The sequence below is a fragment of the Frieseomelitta varia genome, unplaced genomic scaffold, assembly GCF_011392965.1.
Source record: "Frieseomelitta varia isolate USP_RPSP 00005682 unplaced genomic scaffold, Fvar_1.2 scaffold_886, whole genome shotgun sequence".
Lineage (NCBI taxonomy): Eukaryota > Metazoa > Arthropoda > Insecta > Hymenoptera > Apidae > Frieseomelitta > Frieseomelitta varia.
Genome location: NW_025110685.1, coordinates 564,804 through 585,088, shown reverse-complemented (window position 1 = coordinate 585,088; position 20,285 = coordinate 564,804). Strand labels below are relative to the sequence as shown.

Below are 20,285 nucleotides of genomic sequence, written 5' to 3'. Positions count from 1 at the left end.
TTTGGACTTTATCGCTGCTGGCCGTAGGGCATAATATGACACCGGCACGCATTCGACGTAACAATAACGTGATTAGCATTTTATGCAAGAAATTCGGTATCAAGGGAGGTGGTTCGCGCAATGTATATTCGCGAGAACGTATGTGCACGTTCCGGTTATTACGAAACAACAACGGAGCGAAGTCATTATTTTCGATTCGCTTCGTCGAGAGGGCCGCCAGATTAGTTATTGCCACGCTTGTTTCTATTCATAGGCTAGAACTTTCGAACGGACCGAGAGCGAGTGAACCGAAGGGGCGAGCAATGTGCTCGTGAAACGTGCAATCGCTCGTGTGCAACGCGAAAGGACGAAACGAATCAACAAAGGGAAAATAATCAAGGAGCACAGCCAACGTCGTAAAACGGTGGTAGCACCGGCCGGATACGGTGGGACAACGGCACTCCTGCGTAGACAAAGCATTTTGACAAATTTATATGCTAATCTCGCGCGGTTGACGAGTCCGAGATTAACTTTGTACTCCAGTTACCAGTTGCCCAAAACTAACGCCGTTCTATTTTCACCGGCCGCGCGACAAAGTCTGGTTGCCACTTCATTTACGGCCAGCGGAATTGACGCGCGTGCATTATACCCCCGTGTGGCGTGTGTCGGAAGTTCACCACGGATTGAACAAATCTGATTCCGAGTCCGCGTTCATTGCAGCCGGCGGCGAACGTCGGGGGAAATTGTTTTTTTCCCCTAAAATCTTCGAAACGAAGATTTATCGCTTTAACCCTTTGGCTACGGCAGACTTTGATTGGTGTCGCACGTAGCACACGGAAGTTCAATCGGGACCTACACTTGAGAACGGCGAAATTTCTCGTCAGAAAGTACATTGAAATGATCGAAACGCCGAATTTCACTACATTAAACCAATATCATTTATTTATTGGTAATTTTAAGCTTTATTTCATAATATATCTAATGACCTAAGATATGCTACAATTCGAAACATGAGTTCTTCTATTACGTTTTCTACACACTACACACTTGCGTGTTTTTGTGATGAATTTATTACCACATCCTTTTTATTTTAACTGTTTCGTTAAATGAAATTTCATAAATGTAATAACTGTAAAATAATCACGTATAAATCACACGTGACTAACAATCGAAATGTTGAAGATGTAAATGTTGAATTAGAATTCACTTATGTCTGATTCAAATAAAGTTGGCTGCAGTTATTGTCGATAACATTAATATCACTGCCTTTAGTTTAATTCGAGGAATGAACGGCTTTCGTTCCGGGGGACCGAAATAAGTTAACAGTAGCCAAGGGGTTAAAATACGCCCAATAGCGCGTGAATGCTTGCGCGCCGTTTAGTTGCACGAGTAACGACATTAAAAACAAAATTCCGACGAGAGAGATTGATCGATGTATAAACAGTAGAATCTCGCGCAGTGGAATATCGCGTTTCGTTTGTTTTCGAGTGGAAGCTGGAACGAAAAAAAAAGAAAAAAAAAAAAATTCTCGATCGACCTCTCATCGATAGAGGTGTCGGATTCGGCGATCATTTCGCTTCTGTCAGCTCGCAACAGTTCCTGGGTGTTGAGAATTAAGGTCGACGAGGACGACGCCGTGGCCTCGGTGGTAAACCGTCGACGCGCTGATGGAAACTTTTATTGTTATCCGAAAATATCTTGGTCTGCCCGCCGGTGAAACGGATTCAAGGCGGTGCGCTTCTCCGCAGAATGATATTCTGTCGAAACTATCGTTAAATCACTTTCGCTAGTCGCTGTCCGCGATCTGTCAGTGTCTGTGTGCTTCTGTCAAAGATTTGATCCCTTTTTTTTTCACCGTGTGAACAACCAAGTTTTCGACAGTTCCATTTCCAGAGTTCCAGAGGATTGTGCGAGTTTTTGCAACACCTACGGTCCTGACCGGATAATCGCCGCTTTATTTAATCGAGGAACATTTTATTTGGAAACCTAAACCGCAAATACGCCGACATCGCGTCGCGATATCGAATTGTTTGATCAACAATTCCAATTTCGTTTCAACTTGTTCGAAAATAATAACGGCCCGCCAGTAAATTAAATATTGTCGGTGTATACAGACGTCGCGTCGCGATATTTGTAAATTTCGTTCTTTTTTTCCCCCTCCCCTCTCGCCGTGCCCGTGTATCCCTCCGTTTCGCTCCGGTGGATTCCACCGGCGAATCGTTAACAATTCACAAACAAACGAACTAAAATATTAACTTTCGCAACAGGTAAATACTTGACGCGTTGCTTGTATAATGTTAATTTCCGAAAAGCTCCCGGGGAAAAAAAAAAGAAAAAAAAAAACGAAAGAGAAATTTCCGTTCTGCCGTATAGATCGCGTCAAAGCGCCGAGCGCCGAGCGCCGCCGCCCAACCAATTTATGCCCCGCGTTCTCCCGCGTTCATTCGTTTCCATTTCATCCAATCGAATATTCCATGTCCTTTGCGTGGAAATACAATTAATAAATGTAATGGAAATATGGGTGGCCGGGTCGCCACCCGACATCGGGAAATACTTATTCATAAGGGAAAGTTTGAACAGCGCTTAAGCCGGGTTCGATATAACAGCATTTGTACAAGTTCAAGCTGGTATTAAGGGGTTTAATGTATCGATAAGAGAGAAGCCTCCGACGCGGCCGGGAGCGTTACCTCGATCGTTGCTCAACAATTGAAGGCTTAAGCGAAAAAGCGGCACGCGTCGCATTTGTATTAACGTACCGGTTTCAATTCGTCCATTCCGTATATAAAATATCGCGCACGCGCGTTGAAATTCGAAGAGATGAAAAAGACGCTTGGTCTTGAAGATTCCTAATAGATTTTGTATTTCATCACGGTAGAACCGTAAAATTCACTTATATGAGCCGGTTAATATCGAGACTCGTAATTGATCGACGTTTACTATCCATTGTTATCCAAATAAATAAGAGTTGGATACGAAGGAAGTTAGCGAGTGAAAAACTTTCGATTTTTCGAGTTAATCTCGATCTCGAATTCTTTTTTGCATTTTATTTTGTATAATAATTCTCTTGAAAAATGGCAGACAAGTTTCTTAATCGTTTAATTCATTCTCTGCGAATGCGCGCGTCCTAACAGCGACTTTATGGTTCCGAATTACGTTTCACTAGCATTTGATTTATCATAATTGTAGCATCTGTGTGAATCTAAATAGTCAGATAACAAAATTAATATAATTAACTGTTTAATGTTAACATTATTCGAAATATAAACACCCACGCGTTACATCCACGCGTCCAGAATCGTAAAGTCGCTGTCAGAACGCACGCGTGTGCAATGTTAAACGACTAGGAAACTTTTTTGTCATTTTTCATGAGTAGTACACAGTGCAAGAAAAACGAATCTTTTGACTTTCATTCAATTCAAATTCAATTTTGCGGCAGCATTTTTCTTCATCTGAATCTCTATCAAATCGATTGTGTAGAATTCATCTGTGACAACCACGGACAAACTTTCCTTTCCACCCTGTGCATTTCAAAGGTGGTTGTCACACCAAAACACGTAACGATTGTTATTCGAATTAACCGTTCAAGCGTTATTTCAATTAATCGAAACTTACAGCGCCGCGACCCTTCTCTCCGTCAAGTTCAGCTCAATTTCCACGAGACTTTTGAATTTCAATTTTGAAACGCCGGACACGAATGTAACACGAAAGTTCTCACGGTTGGCACGCGGGGCGCGTGGCAGGGTTTTAATTTCAAATTTCCACCCTTAGCCGGGCCGGCGTCCGTATATAAATGATGCAATTGCCTTCGGTGTAGACGGGTGAAAATAAATTACGCTCCCCCGGCAGATTCCAACGCGTACAGGTCGGCCGGTGCAAATTTATTTGCGCGAAGAAGCACGAAAGAGTGAGCGCACCGTAGCTTCCCTCGTTTCGAAAGGCCCGGCAATAAAGGGATCACTCGGGTCAGGTTAAGGCGATTTATTGTCTAGGTAAGTTTGCCATATTCGATAAAAAAGCCACCGCGTATTTGCCGCGCTACGCGCTATAAAGCGAAGAGAGAGGCGGCCGCGGCGCGGAACGGCTACGGGATACGAACAGATAAAGTCAATAATTTTTCGCGTTTGACGCGCGGCTTATTGCTCGCCGCTCGGAGAGAGGAAGGCCAAGGACCCCGCAGCCACCATTTGTCAACGATATTTTACGGTTGGTTACTGACATTTTGAGTCCTCGTGCCCCCCCTGCGTTTTCTTCGACTCGACGAAGGCCATTTCGTGATCGAGGTACGCGTTTCGAGATTCGAGTACCAAGAAAGATTTCCCAGTGATTTATAGGAGCGTTTACCTTTGCAATGATCAAAGCACGGAGTGGCTCGACTACCTCTTGGTGCTATTTCTTTATCTATTTCGAGGTATAAGCAAAGACGTCGACGTGTCGCAGTAAGGTATGACACATGCTTTCCTGCGTGACGCCATGGAAACCGTGAATCGTGTCGCGTGACATCTCGATGAATTCAATTTTCCACGAAAATTCCTACAGTCAACGTCGATACACGCAGCGATGTACGTACCACTCTACGTTACGCTCTCGTTCCTTTTTCTCTTCCTGCCGAATTCACACCGTGCAGGAAGAATTTATCACGCGGGCGAGAATTTTAACAAGTCCCCTTTCATCGAGCAATAAATCTCCGATGACCATCGATCAAAGGCAAGTCAATCAACCAGTAACTCGGCTACCCGAGGTCGCGTAGAACAAACAGCAGAGGCAAAAGATTTATGACGCCGCGTTTCGATCGTAGTCGACTGAAGTTGAAAGATGCCGTCACATCGCGACACGAAACAGATAATGAAAACGAGGAGCATGAAGGTAAATTTGAAAAACGTTTCGTCTTCCCAAACGGGGAAGATCTTCTTCTCGGCCGTACGTTGAATACGATCTCGCCATCTGGCGTCACGCGGTCGTTGAAAAAAACGTGTGCCGCTTAGAAAAAAAATCCAATTCTACTTTATTCACCGCTGGAGAGAGACACGCGGCCGAGTACCAACAGTCGAGCAGAAACGTGCCCGATCAATATACCGGAGTTTACTCTCGGTCGGTGGCGAGCCTGGCCAAGGGTGGTTTCGCGGAAGACGCATCGTCCGACCACTGTCGGAAGCACTCCCTGCACGCTTGAATCGTATTTCTTCTCGGATACGTGAGAATCTGGCAGATATCGCCAGCGGCGACGTGACGATTGCGATACCGCAGCACCGGCTCAATGAAACTGTCGTAAATATAAATGTTGCAACAATAAATAACATTCTTCTCTTGTGTCAACTTGTGCTCGCATAAAATACGTTTAGAAAATACCAGGCAAAAGTCAGGGAGAAACGAATCGTTGACGAATTGAGAATAGTTTGTACATCGCTCTACCGAGATGTCTTAAAGAAAATTTCGACGAGATCGTCTGAAAAAAAAAACCCGTTTGTTATTGAATTTCCGCGTAATTCGTCGAGGTAGAATGATAAGAGGCGTGAAGCTAGAGCAACACGGTGTGTTTCGCGTGCAACGACGGAGGAACGACGACGCGTCGCGTGAGGAGAGCCAACGCAGGCTCGGCTCGTGGCTGAAAATAGCCGAAGAGAGCGGCTAGCTCGCTCGCTTGCTCGCTCTGCTCGCTTCATTCCGCTCGGCTCCGTGCTCCGGCAGAAGCTCGCTTGAGCCTCGATACGAATATCGTCGGTGGGGCCCGACCGAGAAAACGAAGGATCCAGCCATCCTGAATCGCACGAGCGAGCTACTCTTCGGCTCGATCCAGGTCGATCCGGAAATCGACTTCAAAGAAAAGTGAGTGTCACCGTTTCTCTTTCTCTCTCTCCCTCTCTCTCTCTATTTCTGTGTGTGTGTGTGTGTGTGTGCAATACAGTGCGTATACATAAATGGAAGTTTCTTCGTAATTTTCATTTTCGATGCTCGAGGTGAAATTTCTCGAGGCCAGTTGCTTTCTTCAGACCGATTCGTCTGTTTCGCGATACAGTGAAGTGGATGAAGAGAAAAGAAAGGAAAACAAGAAAAAAAAAAAGAAAAAAGGAAAAGGAGGGTGCAGTTTGAAGGTAACGCGGCGTGGGTTACCAGTTGCATTGCGGACACTCGGGAGACCGATCGACCTCGATGTATTTGCATACGGTACGCATCGAGGAGTGTGTGTGCGTGGCTGCGTACGGGTTGGGCGCGAATACGTGCCCGCAGGGAGCGTTCGTTCTCGAAAGTTTGTACTTCTTTTTAATTGCAGACACGTACGAGGTCGATTGCTCGATCGAAAAGATGGATCGCGCATAGAGACACTGGTATATTTATTTCGGATGCACGCGGCGATGCTCGATCCTTCACGTCGTTAGTGTATATTCTGGCAACGAATTTCCAAAATTGCGAAACACTCGCAGCGAGACGAACACGGTTCCGTTTCCAATGGTACAATTTTATATATATATATATATTCTCGCCTTTTCGTGAGAATTGTTCGAGGGAAATATTTAGCACGCGGACAATACTTTCTGTTGATTCGTTGCCAGCTCGCGCGGCAACGCGTTGGTGATTTATCGACGGTCGTACGTCCGAATCCTCGTACGATCTCTGCGAGAAATCGCGGCTAGGACATCCAAGCCGTGATATCCTTAACCTTCGATTAACGCGTTACCATTTCTAATTCGAGTGCAGGCACGGCCAAGCGCACACCGTGCTGTGGTAAATGCATCTATTTCTGCTCGGTTGCTGGAAATAGACGCGGGATTGAAATGGGTCCGATGCTCGATGCGGTGCGTCTGCTTGCGTCAACGTCGTCGATCGTTGTCTTGTCATCGTCCACGGTGTGTGGTGTTTAATTAGCTAATTTCCTTCGCGATCGACGTTCGTTCGCAGTCCCGCAGTCAATATCGTATCCCCGGGGAACGGAAAGCTGCTTCGAAACTTGATCGAAAGACTCGCACGAAATTGGATTTATTCGCGGGTTAAATTCAATTATCGGATCACTCGTGACCACGTGTGTTTTCGTCTACCTCGGCTGACAAATTCGACGCAGAATTTCAGAATGAAACGCAACATTTGGGGGAGAGGCATTTGTTGCCGAAGTGAGTCAGATCGTTGTGCGTCTTAAACTGCACCGGAAGTAACCGCGAGGGGGATGGTTGTTCTAAACTATTTTTACTCAAACTCGTCACCCGTTGAATTTACATCTAAATATACAGGCTCCCGCGCGCTGGAACCTTCCTCGGTTTAATTGACGCACGTTTACGCATCATCACGGCAATTACGTAAATAGTAAAACCGATAATGTCGTTAACAACAATGGTACCGACGCTGTTGCAATTAACGCCGCCATTAGCAGTGATCGCCTATGAAGATCGCCTCGTGGTGATTAATTACGCGCTGACGATTCATTGGAGAAATAATCGACCGAGCGATCTTCAATGTATCAAGATATTTGGATTCGTTAGATAATGGACGTATGTTCTAGTAGAAAAATGCACGAAGCAGAAATAATATTCCAGGTCACGATTTCTTTTTTTTTCTCTCTCTCTCTCTCTCTCTGTTCAATGAAACGCGCGGAAATTCAGTCAAACTTTTTTTTCCCCCCTCAAACCAACGCGCGTAGAAAGTGATATAATTTCCCGTGTCTCTGGCTTCCTTCTCAGTAACGCGATATCAAATTAACGTTTCCCGGAGAACGCCAAAGCAGTGGTCGTTCTTACATCCACTCGATCGGTAACAAACCTAGCCTAGAATGTTCCCACAAATTTCTAACAAATTTCGAAAACGCTCGGCGGTCTGTTTAAACTCGCCAAGACTACGAAACTCGATGAACGTTGCTCATCGAGATTCGAGGAATCCCCAAGCTGCTCACCCTCCTTTTTAAGCCACTCGAATCACCGAAATGGGCAGATTGCCCCGATAAAGAATAAACAGCGACAAGGGGAGGCGTGCGCGTCTCCTGTTGTGTTGTGTTCGTTACGACGGAATTTCGAGCATGCGGAATTTGATTGAAAGAAACGGGCGCTTGCGCAGGGGTTGCCGAGGTTCGCGCGAGCCATACTCTCCGGCCAGTAGTTGCTGATCATTGGTGCACCATCGGAGGTTAGGACGTCGTCGACACCGTTCTGCTGGTGTTGGTCGTCGTCGTCGTCGCCGTCGTCGTGGTCGTCGTCGTCGTCGTCGTCGTTGTCGTCGGCACAGCGCGTAAACGTTGTTCTACCGGCAGACGTGCGTGTGCCACCGGGAAGGCGAACCATGTCGAATCGTGATCGTGTGTGACCGTTCGTCCGCGCCCTATCGACTACCTTGGCTCGGGGGACGGTGGACGTTCGTCGCTGAGAATCAGGCCAGACCAACAACCACCGGGAGGAGAGTAACGCGAGGCAGAGGTGAACCGAACTCGACGTCATCCTGCGGCGTGAAAACGTACCGACGGGATGGCTGACAGCGAGGGTGGCTCCGAGCAGGATGACGTATCCTTCCTTCGCACGGTAAGTCACGCTTTTTCATTCATTCGTGTACCTTTTTTTTTTTTTTCTCTTCAAAATTGACAGCGTCTGGACATTTGTTTCTTAGCTACAATTCGTTGCTACGATTGCAAAGGAACGTTTAAACGTTGAATCGTCAGATTGAAGTTGTGCGTTATATTTTGATGAGTGTGCAAACGCTGATCGTTCGAGACAACGAGAGATCGTCGTTCGATAAGTGTGTTCGAACGAGACGATAAAATCTCGCGTAAAAGTCGCGCGCTGAACGAGCTTCGAACGGCCCGAGTTATCACGTGGGTGACGGTGGAGAAGCGCGCGACGTTATTGAAATGTTATTGAAGGATCGGTCTCGGTGTAATGAAAGAACGCGGCGGCATAAAAGGTCGGTTCAGGCTTGAACGCGTTCGTATAGGAAACGAGCAAGCGACGTCGTGTAAATCCGCTTAGCAAGCGTTTAAAGTTAGCGTTTGCGGCGTGCGCGCGGTGTTTACGGTGCTGCTGTTGCCGCCTCTGTGCGCTCGCCGCATAAAGCCGTAGTCTTGCATAAAATCGCGATTTTCCGATGCAAAGGACGAGCACAAGGGGGAGGAATTCAATGAATCGTGGAAGCACTTAAAGTTCTCGCACCGAACGACCTTGACCTCGTTCGGCCCGCAAGGATCAAGCAGTAACATAGTGACCGAGAGGGTAGCTGCAGCCTTGAGCTTCCGTAAGCTGCACGCGCTCGATGCTCGACTCTTTAATACCCGCCTGTAGTAAAAATACATCTCTCTCTCTCTCTCTCTTTCTCTCCCTCTGATGCACGCGGTCCTCTTATCGGGGAACATCGCCGATCAACATCATTGCCACGCGTGTGTCCATCGATTATTATGTTTTTTTTTTTTTCTCTTCCTCCTCGTTTCTTACCTTCCTCTGTTATCTGCCTTCTCCATTTTCTCCAATAATCGTCCCGTTATTTTTTTTCCCACGTATAAAAAACACGTATATTTGCTTCATAAGGTACAAAATGTGTTTCAGTGCGAATCGATATACACACGGGACGTCATCTATTTCTCTTTTTTCTTCTTTTTTTCTTTTTCTCGTTCTTCGAACACGGATGCCACGATTTGAATTTCGACACGGTGCCTCGACTTTTACGACGATAACCACTCTCGCAGATTCGTTCCGCGTTCTTCGGTTACTCGGGATTCCAAACGTTTCACGTTCCCAACGATTTCGATTCTCGTCAACTTTGTTTCACGCGAGAATTTCGACGCTTTCCTCCATCGGTTCTTTCCAGGCCATCGTCACAGTAAACCAGACTCTTCTATTTCGAGAGACCTATCTCCTCGTGGAGTATCTTCGACGTTTCGCCCTCTCGGCGAGCTCTATGTATTTTGCCTTCGAACTGTCCGACATGGCACTCCATTGCTTACCAGCCTCCCGAGCCACTATCGTCACGCGCTTCTCTGGCGATTTAAAGTACATTTCCAGGTAAAAAATGATGAAAGGATTGGTCGACACGATTTTCCTTCTGCGTGCAGACGGCCTGCAGATGCATCTGGATCTTCTTCTCCTTCTTCGACGCATTCGCGGTTCTCTCTCCCCTCTGGCCACCCTTTCGACCACTGGTTTCTCTATGCCTGGATTCGGTTCTCCGTGGACTTCCTGTTGTGCTACGTTCCTATCGAGAGAACGAACAACGTTGAAACCCCTGTCTCTAATATCCGTCCTTCATAGCTTACGAACTGTTTGCGAGACGTGATACCCTGAAGAGTCAACGCAAGCAACGTAGTGTATGTACACTGTGAAACTTCCATCATCTAATAATAGTCATAGAAAGAGAGATATACTTTTCTTCTGACACGTCTGACACCGACACGTCTCGAATTTGGCGACATTCACTCGCGAAGAGCTTAAAATTTCTTGTGGGCGTGATAGAGAGTGGAGATTCATAAAATGTCTCTCTGTAGATTTCGAAAATCGAGAGCTGTTTAAGCAACATTGGTGAGAAAATCGTAGAGTCGTCGTTCGATAATCCTTCGTATCGCTATCTCTAAAAGTTATCTCAAAGATCCACCAACTCGTTAAACAGTACTGAGAATTGCACTGAATTCGAAACATTGTCAAGAAGAATCGTCCGGAAGAGCTATTTCGTGGCCCAGAAGTTCTACGGAGGAATCTTTGAAGAACCGCGTACCACGTAAAAGCAAAGTCGTTCAAGTTTCAAGGTCTCCGGGGGAATTATCATATCACGAAGAACTGTCTCTTTCGAAACACAGGCCGCAATAAAATTACCTTTCTTTGTCGTGCCTCCTTCAGCTGCGTCGAGACGTTCGATTAAACGAATCGTAAAAGGGGGAAAAGTCGACGAAGAAAATTACGCGTTAATGAAATTACACGACCCGTTCAAAGTGTTGGGTAACTGTAAGTGGCTTTCGTGACTGCGAGACATAACCGGATATATTTGCTCATGCCTAACGGGAACAATGTTATCGATCGTCACCAAATTTCGTGTTTCCCCCTAATAAGATATATCAGCATTTTTGTACATATCCCACTAAATTAAATCGGAAGGAGATAACGTTCCGTAGCACGCAAAACGCGACGTCGTTGCTCGTCGTGCGTTTTCAACTGGCGGTGCGACCTGTCGCGAATCGATTGTCTCAACAGAGATGAGTATTATTTCACTGTTTCTACGGTGAAACCTTTGAGGTTAAATTGAACTACAGGCAATACTACAGGTTGATTCGTTATTTACGTTGATCGTGCGCGAAGCAGGTGGAATTCACTGGACAAAACTGAGTCGAGAATGATCCATTTGTAGCAAAAGTCAACAACTCGTTTGACAGTATCAACAGATCAGACAGACACACACATACACACACACAAATGATTTTAAACGCGATTATGCACTAGCTCGGACCATCAACATGTCTCACCTATCGTCATTGGAATTTTCATACTCGAATGGCCGATCCATACCGCACCGCCGGTACCGTTGCTGTTAAATTCTACTTGGAAATTTGATTGCCCGCGGCCAAAATCCAAAATGTCCAAACAGTTGGAAACATTTGAAGCTTTCGTCGGCTAGATTCGCCCCGATACGAACGCGAGAATCGATAGCGTCGCGGGAATCGAGCGTCGATACGACAGTATCGCCGACTGGCCCGTGAAAAATCGATAATTTCAATTTTTTCCCCCCTCAGTGTCTCTGGTCTCGTCTCGTCTCGTTTCGCGTTCCGTTTACTACCGGAGCTATCCGATTAATCGGATTAAACGAAATGTACAGCCTGCCCTGTTTATCCAGTTCAACGAAGACAAACACGCATAATCTTCGTGAAATTACTGCTGGCCTGGCGTCGCAGCGAGAACGGCGACAGTCCGAGAGTGGTGAATCAATTTTCACCCGGCTTCGAGAAAGAACGGAAATGGGAACAAAATTCCGTTATCCAACTTTTCTCCTTGCCCTTCTTCAATTTCGTTCGAAAATGACGTAACAAATTTCGTGGCGTTCGAGATTATCTCGCCCGTCGATACGAGCGCGCGTGCAAAATGTTATTTTTGATCGGCGACCGGCGAATGAAAACGTTCGGGCAACGTCTCGCGGAATATGAAGAGGCAGACAACCGAGAGAGACCGAATCGTGTCGTCGCCGGTTCGTGCGTAACGATCATTAATTAAGTCAACGACTGTTGGCATCGCAGGGCGCCACTCGAAATTACCGTGCACACTTTCGCGGCCCGCTTGTTGGTCGCTGCAACAAGCCGAGAATACCGGCTAATTAAGATTAATAATAAACTGGGCCGTTTAAGCGGCAGTCACTTCGGCTCTCTCGTCTTTAAAAGCGTGGCGACAGTTAATTTTAGCGATCGACGGCTCGCATTGTTCCGTGTGATCAATACAGCCAGTGTAGGCATCTCTTCATTAAAGATTCCTGTACGTCGAAAAACATGCAAGTTAACGCGGGTACGGCCTACGTACGAGAACGCAAAGAACGTACCGTTAACGTTGTTTGGAATTGGTCAGGTATCGAGTCGTCGTGAAGTACTTTGGCCAAGTACAACGTACAAATCGGCGAGGATATACAATCGTGCCCACTTAAGCGTCCGTTCCTATCTTCACCAATTCTTGGAACTGAGACCATTTCCATTCTACCCGTGAAACATGAAACAAAATATATGACACTGATATTTCGACACATGATTGTTTCGGACACATATCGATCAATTAGCAAATTTAGCAAATTTTATATTAAATAAAAAATACACGTTCAATTCGTATATATTAATACGACTATAGAATCATACCACTTGCATTATTAATTTAATACCGATGAGAATGTAACAAGACCTTTATTCAAGCTTTCCATTCAGTTATTGATAATTATTTGTTAACAACTATTTTTAGAGGAATTTCAATCGATTTTCGAGAAGTTTAGATTAACAACAGTCGTTTGATCATTATTGCTTTGTTATAATTTATTGCTTTATTTAGTTTAAAAGTATGTACGTATTAAATTTAGAACAGTTTAAATGTATTCAGTTTAAACAAAATGTTGAAATGATAAATTCCTTTACGATCAAATAATGTAGTAAACAACACTGGAATTCGCCGCACGTGCCTGATATTGGTATAACAGTTGATTCATCCCCAATCTTTCTTTTGGTGCCAATTCGCGGAATACACTATCTCTTTTAACGACTGTGGATACTTAAAAGAACACTACTCTACAGAGTGAATAGAAAAAAAGGGTTGCCCTAATAAACATAAACTGAATAGTTTCATAGTTGCAAACGATTCTTCGTTTCGGTTGTGAAAAAGAAAAAAAAAAGGTTGCCCTAATAAACATAAAATAAATAATTTCATAGTTGCAAACGATTCTTCGTTTCGGTTGTGAAAAAGTTGGAACACATCTGGGAATCTTTGAAAGAGCACGTAATTCATCTTGACATCTTCTTTGATGTCGAAGATGTCAAGCGTGCACAGAAATGGAAGGAGGAGACGCAGTAAATCAGAAAAATTGATATATGATAGCTCTCGAAGCGAAGAAATTTATTTTTTCGATAAAAAAATTGTCTACAACTTTGAAACTATTAATTTCTCGACGCACTAGGATTTTTCTTCACGTTTCGACGAGTACTATCTATCCTAGAAATTACGAATCCTTTTCTCTATGCTAGACAAAAAGGACCCACGATCAGTCTTTTTATTCAGTATTGCATCCAGCATTTTTTACATAGATAAGTTCCCGTGTGAAAGTCTTTGCTCGAATAAAAGTTCTGCAAAGCTGTACAGTGTAATTTTTAATTAGACCTTTATACTGTAACAACGTTTCACGATGATTGCTCACGGCGGTTTCGTACGGTTGCAACGGGCCGGCACCGACGCTTTGGAAAGTGCTCTTCACAAAGTACAATAAAGATATCGATCGGCAATTAACGTCGCGGCTCGTCGCGATCGGAACGTTCGTTCAAAGCGTGCAATTATAATCAACGCGATTGAACGGGGAATTCCTCGTACGGTGTTTTGTGAATGAATTTCACGCAACGCGAGCAAGATTCAACTTCGCGGCACGGATCTTTCGGGCGAAGGTTGAGAAATGCAGAGCAAGCTCCTCGATACATGAAAATCGATACGATTCATTATATCCACTGCGCGTTCGAAGCAGAAAATCGCTCGGATTGTTCGATAATGAAATACAGGCACACCCTTGACCCGCATGCTCTGCGATTTGCAACACGTTGCACCTTCGATCGCGGTCGATCTCGCGGACAGCGGAAATAATTAGTTTATTTCGGTTCATCGTCCGTACGCGTTCCAGTCCTCCGTCGAGTCGAATGGAGTATTGAGAAAGAAAAGTGGCTATTATACGTTACACAGCTGGTAATTCGACAGAAATTATAGTTTGCTCATCGATCGATCCTGCCAGAAATTATGTTATCAACAAACAATTGAAACGGAGAATGAGATGATTAAATTTCATGAAAATGATTGGTTTGTTGCATATTATATTGGTCATAAATGATTGGCTTCATCGATTATAATTTATAATAGACATGTGGATTATCAATTGTATAACATTACCGATATTTTCGTTAGATAAATGTTCAAAAATTCTTAACACAATGTACCTTCACATTGTATTCAAATTATCCGAACACGTTTAACTTACAACATTACCCGCAACGTTTCTTATTTTATTATTCGCGTTTGCGTTTGAATATCATTCTTTTATCTGCATGAGAGATATGCAAAGTAACGAAGCAGAATCGTCGTTAGTCTCGACACCGCGCGCCGGTACGAATCAAATAAATTGAGAAACGTTAGGGAATTTTTGCAGGCGGTACGACACGGCCGCGACAGGTCGTCGTCGACGATAGAAATAACTTTGTTACGTTACACTCATCGTTGATCGCAATTACCCTCCGGGTCCGATCGTTTCATCGCGTTATCGAGCGTGGAAAACTCGCGTCTCTCTCGCGCGCTATCGAACGCTAATTCGAGTCACACGTGCAAATTTCGGCTCAGCCATTCACAGATCCGCTTCGAAACTCTAAATCTATCCGCGATCGTAACGCTGCTTTAAAAATACTCTCGCTACGTGTCCATTAAAATCGTCGAATTGATCAACACGTTGAGCAATTTCGATTTTCCCCAGTATTGAAATTTTGTATATTTACAGCGATTTAGTTTGAAGGAAGACTCGAATTTGTTATAAAAGCCTGTAATATATTTTTTCTCAGTCTTGTTTCCTTAACTGTCTGGTTCTACTGTACCCTAATCTGCCCAAATGTTAGATAACTAAGTCTCAGTGCTGACACTGGATCAGCGATAGTCCTTCGAAAGTGCCTTACGAACACTTATTCAAATTCCATCCACGCTTCTTTCCCCCTCCCTTCAATTTACTATAGATAGCCATTATAAAAAGAAGAGAAAAATACTCCTTTTTATCAGGAAGACCTTGTAACATTTTCCTTGACCACGATCATAACGCAGAATAAACCCTCTCGAAAGTATAAGTGTTGTTGCTTTGCGCGAAATTTAACACAAATATTTTAAATATATAGGTACAGTGGTCAAGTCTCAAGAAAATCGTCGTCTGCATATTCTCGCCGAATTGCGTTGTGCATTGTCCGAGTCGCATAACAATTGAGATATGACTCACTCTAGGAGCCACAGTCTAGATCGAGGAATACCACTCTCGTTTCTTAAGTAACGTCTTTAGGGCTTGCAGTAGTAAAACTCGGCGATATCGTTCCCCTGACAATCCGCTATGAAAGTCTTCAGAAGCGTTTCCTGGTATGCGTGTGTAAAAACCAATGCCGCGCATTCCTCAAACCGTCCAAATTGGTTCTGGCACTGTGCGTAACATCTGCCCAACATTTGGCTCGCGTTATATTTCGCAAAGGTCGTCTGCACGGACCTCGTGTTACCAACGCATCAATGAATCGTTTCTTCAACACATCGTCACTTCCTCCCCCTCTCCGCCTCCTTTTTATGTCTCTAAATTAAGTGAAGCATTCGAACGGTCGCATTATTTATTACATGTAAAGGAAAACTTTATCTTTCGGTTTATTCGAGTTTGCACAATGTTACGGGAAAGAACAGATCAGCGTTTCCCAACACTCGATTTTCAAACAATAACAAAAGATCGTTGCAACGAAAAAATTCTGTAGCGTTTGCAGAATGTTACGATGTTGAAAATTGAAAAATTGTGAGACAACAAACGAGCCGGCGCTGTTTCCTATTTTCGACGGTTACAATTAAAGGGTTACAACAATCGAAACTGATACATCGGAAATGGAAATTGTAGGAGGACATGGTGTGTCTCTCCTGCACAGCAACTGGCGAAAGGGTTTGCCTCGCAGCCGAGGGGTTTGGTAATCGACACTGTTTCCTTGAGAACATCGCAGACAAGGTAAGGCTTAAAATTAAGCGGTTACTTCACTGCGTTTGCCAGCGTGTGTTTATTCGACTATTCGCCAAAGTCGAGCCAAAGCGAATGGAGAAATTTAATATCGACCATTTTGTTTACGATTGTAGAACATACCGCCTGACCTGTCGCAATGCGTATTCGTAATAGAACAGGCTCTCTCGGTGAGAGCTCTGCAGGAATTGGTTACCGCTGCCGGTTCCGAGACGGTAACGTACTATTTCTTTATTACCCTACACCATACGAGTCCTCACGTGTCCACCGAGACAAACCGATCGTTTCTTTTCTAATTTCTTTTCGTACAATCTTCGAGACACCGTGATGTCGTTCTTTCTTCCTTTCCTTTTTTCTTTTTTCTTTTTTCTTTTTTTTTCTTTTCGTTTTCCTGTGCAGACGTTCTCGTCACGCAATTTTGTTCCCCCTGTTCGTTGGTCGCGGCTGCAACGAACAGCCGCGGCATTTTTAACGCGCACGGTACGAACAGGACTCTCCTCTGTATCGTGCGTAAATCGATCAGTCGACGTGAACGACCTCCGTACAGTGACGATCACCTGCATAGGAGTGGGCCATAAAATCCATCTGATTTCATGTATCGTATGCAGGAGAGATTAATCAATGTCATTAGCCTTACTTTTTGTAAAAAGAAACGTACCAACTAAACAGAACGATGCACTTAGAAAGTAGATTACTCGCGATTTTGCAAAGCTGTTTGTTTCTCGACAAGTTCACTTGTTGTTTGATTGACTGCGTTTTTCTTTTCTTCGTCTACTTTCCGTTCCTTTTTTTTTTTTTTTTTAACTTCTTTTTTCGTTTATTTCTCGATACAACGAACACACAGACGAACAATTTTCTGAATGCATCCGCACGTTTCCTTGTCCAACACGTAATAATTGTGGCATGCGTCCATTGTAGCCGTGTAACACGTTTCAAAATTGTCTTTCGTTTGTCCGTATTGTCTTTTGTCCCTTTATGTTTATGTCCGACTTTCTGTTGCGTCCACGCTGAAGCGTTGCAACTCATCGCAAAAACGCGAATTTCACCAAAAAAAAAAAAGAAAAAAAAGAAAAAAAAGAAAAAAAAGAAACACTGCGTGACTCAAAAATCGCAAAAAGAAAAAGAAAACCATACTTTTACCTATCGATCGACATTGTAGGCGTACTCACCAAATCTTTTCTCTCTTACTTTACTCTTTCTTTATCCACCTATCCGATTGGCAAAGCAAATAGATGAGATTTACAACACCTATGTTTCTGTTTGCAGCAGCAAGAAAATTTAGTAAGTATACTCTTCCGTATCACTCTAAGACACTCTGTTTACGTTCATGCTTGTGAGTAACGTCATTTGCTTGCATTGATCTTTACTGTCTTTCTTTTCTTTTCTCTCTCTCTCTCTCTCTCTTTCTTTTCTATTTGATTATTATTCTTTACGTTTTCTCTTTTGTTGAGACTTCGATTTCTTCTTCGTTATGTATCTGTGCATTTTATGTTCATAGCTGACACGTTATGTTGTACGTACCTGTATGCTGATCACGTGGATCTCTGTTGACTGCGTTCTTTTCTCTTTTATGTTGAATTAACACGCAATCAATTTCATGCATTTACCGTTTCCGATCACGAATACGAGCATGAAATACATGCCTGCCGTTGACATTCGTTCGTTAACAATCTCATTATTTATGGCCTTCTCTTATCGGTATGCTTGTGTACTTTCGTTTATGGTTCTTTTTTTTTTCTTCTTCTTCTTCTTCTTCTTTTTTAATCCTTCTACATGTATCTCGGCGTGTCTGCGTAATCGTTCCAGTCGCGTATGTAGAATTGTCGTTCCATAATTTTAGGGAAAGGGCACTGGATCTGGACACAGAACGTTACTGTACGGCAACGCCATTTTACTGAGGCATCAGAACAGCGACATGGTAAGTAAAATCGTACGCTGTTCGCGGGTAGACCCACGTTCAATTGCCGTTTCCACAAAATCGAATAACTGGTTGTATTTCGTTCGCAGTATTTGGCTTGTTTATCGACCAGCTCGTCCAACGACAAGTTGGCTTTCGACGTCGGTCTGCAGCAGCATTCTCAAGGTTAGCCGATGGAACGCGATCAAATTAATATATATGAACTCCTCGATATCAATTCCTGCCATGCTTATGCACGTAATATCATTGATCATTTAGGCGAGGCTTGCTGGTGGACTGTGCATCCAGCGTCGAAACAGAGGTCAGAGGGTGAGAAGGTCCGAGTCGGTGATGACCTTATTCTGGTATCTGTGGCCACCGAGAGATACTTAGTAAGCAACATGAATGAAAAGCAATCGCATTTCTACTTCACTGTCCTAATGATCTCTTCCTCAACCTGGCGATACACACGTGACACTTGTGTAAAATGTTTGCCAACAACTAGTAGAAAGTTACATTTGCTGTTACATTATTATCATTATCCGTATGCAATAATACAATGTAACATTTGTTATATTATTATTATCGTTATTATTGTTCGAATACATTTTATGCTCCTTTATAAAAATATTCATTTTAGAGAGTTCAACAAACGATATTTATAGCTGGATAAATTATAATCTAATTATCCGGTCAGTCAATCCGTTGGATCTCCACGTGTGTGTGTTACTGGGTTAAAAAAAAAAAAAGAAATACATTTTGCTGTACGCGTTAAAATACATTTTAAATTTCTCTTACATTTTCTCTAGCACACAACAAAAGAAAACGACCTGTCAGTGGTTAACGCCTCGTTTCACGTAACCCACTGGTCGGTGCAACCTTACGGCACTGGAATTAGCCGGATGAAGTACGTCGGTTACGTATTTGGCGGTGACGTTCTACGATTCTTCCACGGCGGCGACGAGTGCCTCACGATACCGTCGACATGGGGCACGTCACCGAGTCAGAAGTAAATGTCAAAAGATTCGACCCTTTTCAACACTCTCTCTAGACTTGTCAGACTGCGCTAGTTCTATTTTTTTCTTCAAACTATTTTTTTTCAACTCATCCCTTTAAACTTTCATTTCATTTCATGTCAAAAAGTCAGCCGCCAGTCGTAGGTAATTTTCAAAATCCAGGAATTCAGGGATAATTCGATTAGAGCGGCTGAAGTAGTGTACGGCTTCGCATAGCGGTAAATATATCGTTTTACAGTATAGTGATCTACGAGGGTGGCAGCGTGATGAGCCAGGCGCGATCTCTATGGAGGCTGGAGCTGGCGAGAACGAAATGGGCCGGTGGTTTCATCAATTGGTTGCACCCGATGAGGATCAGACACTTGACAACCGGACGTTACCTTGGCGTGAAGGAAAACAACGAACTATACCTGGTCGATAGGTGAGCATTTATTATTGGAAAAGTTCAAGGGTCACGTCGAATGTCGCGCCGATAATCGCCGACGATTACGCCGCTGCGTTTTAAAGGAACGAGGCGACCATCGAAACCTCGACGTTTTGGCTGAGGCAAGAGAAGGATGACCAGAAGATCGTCCTCGAGGACAAGGACCTCGAAGTTATCGGCACACCGATCATCAAGTATGGCGACTCGACCGTCATCATGCAACACGCCACTACTTGCCTCTGGGTCTCGTACAAGGTACAGTATTCTTTCCTCGAGTGAACGAGGACATTGGCGTTTGACATTGGCTCTGACTCGTGTCGCAGTCGTACGAGACGAAGAAAAAGGGCGTGGGTAAAGTGGAGGAGAAGCAAGCCGTCCTTCACGAAGAGGGGAAGATGGACGACGGTTTGGACTTCTCTCGGTCTCAAGAGGAGGAGTCGCGAACGGCCCGTGTGATCCGAAAGTGCAGCAGTCTGTTCACCCAGTTCATCACGTGAGTATCTATCGGCTCCGGACTTTGACACCGTGATCTCTCCTGCATTTTTTTTTTTTTTTTTTTTTTTTTTTT

At 44.1% G+C, this 20,285-nt stretch overlaps 1 protein-coding gene across 11 annotated transcripts in view; it reads left to right on the top strand.

Annotated features, from left to right (window-relative positions):
* Positions 1-5,630: 5,630 nt before the first annotated feature.
* LOC122537124 (ryanodine receptor) overlaps positions 5,631-20,285 on the top strand; it is a 39,640-nt gene continuing 24,985 nt past the window's right edge. For 8 of the 11 annotated variants that reach the window (XM_043670091.1, XM_043670096.1, XM_043670094.1 and 5 more), the window contains exons 1-12: positions 5,631-5,802; positions 8,017-8,474; positions 16,267-16,371; positions 16,497-16,595; positions 17,647-17,661; positions 18,221-18,298; positions 18,388-18,463; positions 18,557-18,669; positions 19,087-19,286; positions 19,532-19,714; positions 19,801-19,972; positions 20,041-20,210. In XM_043670091.1, the coding sequence (XP_043526026.1) occupies positions 8,421-8,474; positions 16,267-16,371; positions 16,497-16,595; positions 17,647-17,661; positions 18,221-18,298; positions 18,388-18,463; positions 18,557-18,669; positions 19,087-19,286; positions 19,532-19,714; positions 19,801-19,972; positions 20,041-20,210 (1,265 nt within the window). In that variant the 5' untranslated portion in view covers positions 5,631-5,802; positions 8,017-8,420. The remainder of the gene's footprint in view (positions 5,803-8,016; positions 8,475-16,266; positions 16,372-16,496; positions 16,596-17,646; positions 17,662-18,220; positions 18,299-18,387; positions 18,464-18,556; positions 18,670-19,086; positions 19,287-19,531; positions 19,715-19,800; positions 19,973-20,040; positions 20,211-20,285) is intronic. The other 3 variants (XM_043670098.1, XM_043670097.1, XM_043670100.1) reach the window with 1 other exon arrangement.